Below are 7,273 nucleotides of genomic sequence, written 5' to 3' on the forward strand. Positions count from 1 at the left end.
CTCTCTCTCTCTCTCTCTCTCTCTCTCTCTCTCTCTCTCTCTCTCTCTTCGATTGGGCTACAAGAAGCCGAGAGGCATGACTGGTAGCCAAAACTGGTTTTTCATCCACGCGCCTTGGTCATTTTCTTTTACGGGGGCCTTTATCATTTTCATTTCCAAAGAAAGCACAACCTGAACCAACTGAATGTTTGAATTCAAAACAAAAAGCCAAATCAACTTAGTCTTCTCCAGTCTGTGCAAGGAAGGTTCTACTGTCTATTTTTCCATGCTACAAGGTAGCTAATAATTGACTCGGTCTAGTCGTTGGCTCTTTTTGCTGCCACTTTCTTTCTATGAGATATTATCTAAGCATTTAGTTTAAATATTCCACATCTGCTACTAGCAAGCTCAGCAGTTCCACCCTTAGAGAAGAGCAGGGATAGTAAGCTCTCAGTTCTTCACCTCCTCTCTCGTCTCTCTTTTTCAGTTATTCATTAATTCCCAAGTTTGAGGTGGTACATACTAATTCCTCTTTATCCCTACTGTCCAGATCCCTTCTTGGATCGCTTCCGTCCAGATCTCAACCACACTGTTTTGAGATGGTACGTACTAATTCCTCTTTATCTCTTCAACACAGTCTACTGTATTTCCTTTTTGTTTGACAGCTGAAAGTATCAAGTAGCGGCCGAGATCAAGAACACCACTACAGCAGTTTTTTGTTGATAATTTGGTTTACATATGTTAACACATGCGAAGCAGCCATCACTTTGTTGAACAATCTCTTAGTATATTATAGATGCTGGCAAAAACTAAGTTTGAAAAAGGAAAACATACACGATGCTGGTAAATGCCAAAACTAAGTCAGTTGATCCCCCGAATATAGATTTGTTAGATGTCTAGCTTGAACAAAGTAAACTTACAAATATATTGTGACCTCAAGAACTTACTTATTTTATATACATAATGATGAGATAACCATTGTATTGGAGAAAGTCTGCTTTTTGTCCCCGAACCAAATATAATGGTTTTGGGTTCTTAAATTCAAAAACCCTGCCAATTTGGCTCTTGCTTTACAAAACCCGCTCAGTTTCGTTGATGGTGATATGACCAGGGTTTTACACACATGCAACCCAGTCAAAAAAATGAATTTAATGAAACTAAATTATCTGTGCAACCAAAGATAAAAAACTCCAGAAATTACTAAAATAAAAGAAACTATTATAGTAATATAGGAAATGCATTAAAAAATTATAAACAAAGAAGAAATTTTAGAATCAACCTGGCAAACTAGGTAATTAGAGCAAACTTTGAAATAATTTCTGAACATTAACTTCAAAAGAAACTTTTGATTATCATTTATGTATATGTACTATTTTAGGTATTCTCAGATTTGCTAGTTTTGTAGACAAATAATTTTAAAAAAAATTCAAAATGTTTGGATTGCAGTTTTTTCTCCAAATTCAAACAAGCATAAATATATTATTTAGCTTCTCATTTTAAATTTTTTATTTAATATTTTAATCTAATTTTCAGTAGATTTTTTCACTCTAAACATATTTTTACTTGTTGCTAATTACTTGGTCATGACGTCATGTTGGGGTTGTAATATTGATTTAGGTTGGACTATTGAACCGTTCCCGTGGATTGGCGGAAGGAGTGGCGGTTATGATATGCCCAGTGCTTCTCGCACTTGCTCTCAACATAGTTGACCTGAATGATGAAGTGTACGGACATGGAGTCCCCATTGCCCTGATTGCCATGGCAGGCTTTACTTTGATCACCGGCATTTGCCCCTTCATGTTGTGCTGCTTCTTACAGGGGTTCCCGAGAAGTAGCGTGATCCTGGCAATCACTTCGTCTGCTTGCCTCGTCATGCTCGCCTATTTCATTGCACACTTCATTATCTTCAAATCCGTTTTTATCACCCTTGGAGTCCTGTGTGGAATTTTGCTCATGCTGCGAACCGTCTGCTACTACTACTACTTGTATGATAGCCAAAATGGCAATGTTCCAGAATACACGGCCATAATGCAAAGCGTACTGGATGAATCACATGAGTTCTTGACCGGCGTCACTGGAATTCTTTTTCTGGGGTTCCAAGGTTTGACTCTTGATGGTGACGTTCGGACAATAAGTCGCATGGGTGGGGAACCAATGGGTTACATCAGCTTCATCTTCATCACTCTAGGTGTGGGATCAATGCTCCTCGAGATGACCCCACCTAAAAGTTTTGGAGAGAGAAAAGTTGTGCGTCTGACTATCCTCCTTGACTGCTTCATGGCGGCTGGTATCTTCATGCTATTGTTGGTTACCATGCGTAAGCACACGCAGCTTGAGATGGTTGCCCTGTTGGTCTTTGTGCCTCCGATTATAAGCTTCAGTTCACTTCTCTTCCTAGTTTTGTTCCCGTTGGATGGACAAGATGATGAAGACCCCAAGCCAGCGTCACTGGAACTGACAAAGGTCACGTTCACCGGATTCTTGGCCGTGTCGATAAGAACCATCAGCAACACTTCGCCGAACAAGTTCACCGGATTCTTCTTACTATTATCCTCCATGGCTATTGGGTTTGGACTCTCATGGAGGCTCCTTTCACAGAACAACACAAAGAGTGGTCTCACTAATATTGATGTTTCACCTGCTCATGTTGCTTCTGCCGCCAAGATTGCTTCCATTTTGACCCACTTTTGTATTTTAATCACCACTATTCTATTTGTCGCAATGGCTAGTACTGCCAGCGGTAAATGATCGGCGCCAGTTGGCAGAAAAACTATTGTGTTTTAGATATAGTATTGAACATATAGGATATCTTTCTGCATAATGTTTAGCACCCGCACATATATGTTGAGTAAAGTGTATGAAAACTATTTGCCAAGTCAAGTATGTATTAAAACTGTGAAATTGGTCAATCCAGATACTAGAAGTACATTAAATGAGCCAACACATGACTTAGCAAGGCGAATGAGTCCCACACAAGCAGACGTGGCATGTTATGTACTCCCTCTGTTTTTATTTACTTCGCATAATAGCTTTGTCTCGGGTCAAACTTTCTAAATTTGACCAAGTTTCTATATTTTCATACCAAAAATATTTTTTATTGTGAAAGTTTAGATTGTTTTCGATGAACTTGAGCAAACTTTATAAAAAACTCCGACAATGATGTCATAAATTACTGAATAACTTCCGAACCATGCAACGTATTATGATGGTTGAAAATAGTAGGGCTTTAGTTCCTTGCTTTTGGAAAATGATGGTATACCCTGGCCTATGTATCCTTTGATGAAATGGCTATTTGACATGAGATGGCAAGAGACTGGTGTCACGTCGTCTCCCTATTGGCCTTTGTAGAAACAGTGAAATTGGTCAATCCAGATACTTGCATGTATCCTCTTCGTCCCTTGGTTAGTGCTTAATTGGCCTTTGTAGAACTTATGGTGACCCTTAGCTGATATACTTTCTAAAATTGATTGGATATTCTCATGAAGTATTTGGCAAAGCAAACCCATTTAACAAAATAAAAAAAATAGTGTGGTTAGCAGCCATGGCGATTCACGGTTGAGGGATCCTACATCACTACTGTAGTAGGTGTTTTGCTCGGGGGCACTCGATGCACATACACGACCCTTCTCACGAAGAGGATACTTCCACCGTTGCCATGGACGGCAGCCTGTTTCCATCAAAATCGCCTTGGTCCATGCCCTAACCCCTCCAAAGGAGCGGCGCTAGCTGATTTGCCGCCGTTGGTTTTGGCTTCTCCTCACTCCTCACCGTGGCGGAGAACCAAGCTAGAGTTTCGGACCATGACGATGACATGTCACAACTCCTCTAGGCTCGACTCTTCGGAGGAGGGAGGAGTGGCCAATCCAATGGTTTGACAATAGGGCGATAAAGTCAAAGAGCAACCCCGAAAACCGGAGGCTACCAGGAAGACGCAGCTAATCTGCACCCGAGCTCAAATGAGCTCGGGTGAACAGTACAACCGAAAAAAAATTCAAAAAAATTCAAAATTTTTTTGGGAGAAACATTGACAAAAGTTCTAAGTGCCTGCAAAAATTCGTCATGAAATCACATTCCTAGAAGGCGTGGCAAAAAAAACAAAAACAGTACTCTGAAAAAAGCTACTTTCAAACGCATTTTGAAGCACTGAATTTGTTTTTTTGCCACGCCTTACAGGAATGTGATTTCATGATGAATTTTTGCAGGAACTTAGAACTTTTGTCAATGTTTCTCTCAAAAAAATTTGGAATTTTTTAATTTTTTCTGATTTTTTTTGATTTTACTGTTCATGCGGGAGCATATGAGCTCGGGTGCAGAATGGACTTTTCGCTACCAGGATTGATTCCCTTTGCATCGCTTCTTAGCAGGGGCCCTGCGTTTTATTCTGGCAAGTTGGGCCATGTCCACAACATTTTAAGCAGAGGCACACAATAATCCGGGCCTACAGCAGATGGATCTGGAGAAGGGGCTTTGTGCGGGAGAAAAGAGGGTTGAGTGGGCAGAGCCCGGGGGAGGGGTGTAGGTGTTTGAGAAAAATATATGGTGCTGGGAGGGGACCAACGGTGGCTTGTGGGATAGGCGGGGTGGGGAAGAAAGAGGGAAGGGAGATGGGTAGGTTGCTATCGTTTGATCCATTATGATCGGATGGCTGTATTCGGCAATCGGTTGGAAGGCAGGGTGGATCAATCAGAATGTAGGATGGGCCTAGCGTTGAATCCATAACCATCTTTGTCAAGTATACTTACAAGAACATTCGACTATACCTTAAAAAATATGTTTTACACTTCTTCTTTATTTGTTTATTTTTTATTTCTTTCTTCATTTCTTCGTTTAAATCTTTGTTTCTTTGTTTATTTACTTCTTGTTTTTATTTTATTTCCTTCCATTTATTTCATTTCATTTCTTATATTTTTTTTTCTTTCCTGTTTTTTTCTAGCGGGGGGCTCTCCTCCACTCTCACCCCTGTTAAAATTTGAATTTTATCCTTCCAATGACAAGAAATGTATAAAATGGCTTAAATATAGCAAATGAACCCACAAAAATACAAAATTTTGACTTGGAATATGTGATGCTCATGTTTAATGTAGAAAAAGTTTCAAGTTCATACGATAAAGTAATCAACACCTCAACTTCAACCCTGGCCTATTCCTTCTCGAAACCACAATTCTAAGAACCATTTTGAAAAGTTCACCATAGTCTCTAGGAATCATATAATGAGAGCATGCCAAGTTTCAAGAGATAAAGAGAGAGAAGAAGCCATCTATGTTTAGACCTTCTCCATGAAACAAAAGGAATTTTGTTTCATGGATAAGGTCTAAACATGGACTCATTACACAAGTTGGATTTTTCAGCTCATTTTCAGCAAATTTCTAATGCACTTGCAGTTCAAATTTGAAATGTATCCATTAAATGCCTTGTAATGCATTTCTTTGCAAGGTAATAGTTGGTTTATATCATATGTACCATAGGATTACAACAACTATCTTGGACAGATACAATATCTTGCGGTGGGTAAGATCCCACCATACCAGAAATTTCAACATAACGTACCAAGGCGTCACAAAGCGCATTCTGATTCCTACTAATCTTATCAAATTTAATCTCTTGATCACCAACAACATCACGAATATCTTGAATGTTTCCAGCATGCATTGAAAGCATCTTCCTGGATGTAATCTCCTTCACTGCCTGAGCAGAGTCTGACTCAACAATTATGTTGCACTATTGTAGGGCCAGCAGGAGACCCTCATGTAAATCTTCTAAATCAGTTTGGAAAGCACATGTACAGTTACACAGACTTAGGCATACAATGAAAGTAATGTTCCCCTTCTAGTCTCGAAGGTCTATACTAGATCCCGCCGATAAATCTACATTTATGTAAGAACTGTAATTGTTTAGTTTCGCCGAGCCGGATTATGGTCTACGCAAGTTAAACGTCCATCATTCAGCATTTTCCTGGATACACTTTATCGAAAGACTACTCGGCATGCTGTCATTTTATTTGAATCGTCTAAATATACCATATCCGATTTTATCCGTCTAATCAAAGAATGTCTTTATGTACAACTAATCAACAAATGTCTATGACGTCTATGACGTTTAGTTCTTGGGCTTACTTCTTACACAAGCCACGAAAACAAGATCTTCTGTTCCTGCGATTTTTTCCAATAAAAATAAATATAAGTAGAACATTTCTTTTATTATACGCGCATCCAGCTGGTTCCGGTATCGATCGTACTGTGTGGTCGTGTGGATACTGGATGCTGACCATGGATTCAATAGATGGAGATCCCTGAGTAGGACAAGATCGGCTATTATCATCAAGTTGCCCAACCTTTCATTTCAATGAAGCATTATCATCGTACCAGAAAAATTGTGCAAATTTTAGAAAATAAATTTAAAAATATGTGGTTACCTTGTGACCAGAAAGTGGTGGTTCTGATTGGCCAGTTTGTCCCAACGTAACATCACCATATACGGGAAACAACATGTAAAGACAAAGGAAAATGCCAGGGCCAGTACTACTGTACTAGGAATGAGCTGGAGACAAAGACTGGGACATTAAGAAACATTGCTGCCATCTACGAAGACCACTCAATTGTTCCACTGGAGAAAATGACAGTGAAGAATTTGACAGCATTCAGCATCCAGGACGTACGAATAGCTATGATTCGTTCAGTTTTCTCGCTTTCGTGCTTCGTCGAATCTTCTTCATTGAAGATCAGCATAAACAAAACCCAAGGTCCAATTAATGTACAGTGGAAAGTTCAATGCCGGGACCAATGGAACAACACGCCTAATGAAGCCTTATCTAGACAACAAGGATTGGCTGCAACGCCTCCCCTGATCTGGCCGGTGCTTGTCCGGCTGTTGTTCGGGGCCTGGCCGTTAACTTGATCGGCGATAGTTGCGGCGTTGTGACATCGATGGCGGACGTGCAAAGAGCTGATGTGGTGCGGGGGGATGTTGCAGCTATGGCTTTGCTACATCTAAGGCGCCATAGACCTCTACCACAGTGGCTGAAGAGCACGTGCACGAGACGTGTTGAAGCTCTCATGTTGATGTTTTATTCTCTGCATGGTGCAGCACTTCGTGTCTGCGTGGATGTCTTTGATAGCTTAGGGCTATCCAAGCCAAGGTTATGGATACGAGCGGATGTATATGGGCACCCTACACATACACCTAAATAGTTGATGCCAACTATCTCAATTCTCTCATCATGCACATATGCCTCTCCATCATACATGCCACGTCATCGCCTCATTAATTATTTCTCTAAACATGTATGGGAAATGCT

General features: G+C 40.2%; 1 protein-coding gene across 2 annotated transcripts; it reads left to right on the plus strand.

Annotated features, from left to right (window-relative positions):
• The first annotated feature begins 401 nt into the window (after positions 1-401).
• Positions 402-2,744, plus strand: LOC123176154 (uncharacterized). 2 transcript variants are annotated; one of them, XM_044590506.1, is made up of 3 exons: positions 402-421; positions 530-581; positions 1,597-2,744. In XM_044590506.1, the coding sequence occupies exons 2-3, from the start codon at positions 579-581 to the stop codon at positions 2,725-2,727; spliced, it is 1,134 nt and encodes a 377-aa protein (XP_044446441.1). In that variant the 5' UTR covers positions 402-421; positions 530-578; the 3' UTR covers positions 2,728-2,744. The 2 variants fall into 2 exon arrangements, with proteins under 2 accessions (XP_044446441.1, XP_044446442.1); XM_044590507.1 differs by lacking the exon at positions 402-421 and having other exon boundaries at positions 512-581.
• Positions 2,745-7,273: the final 4,529 nt, after the last annotated feature.

Source organism: Triticum aestivum, unplaced genomic scaffold, assembly GCF_018294505.1.
Source record: "Triticum aestivum cultivar Chinese Spring unplaced genomic scaffold, IWGSC CS RefSeq v2.1 scaffold184341, whole genome shotgun sequence".
Classification (NCBI taxonomy): domain Eukaryota; kingdom Viridiplantae; phylum Streptophyta; class Magnoliopsida; order Poales; family Poaceae; genus Triticum; species Triticum aestivum.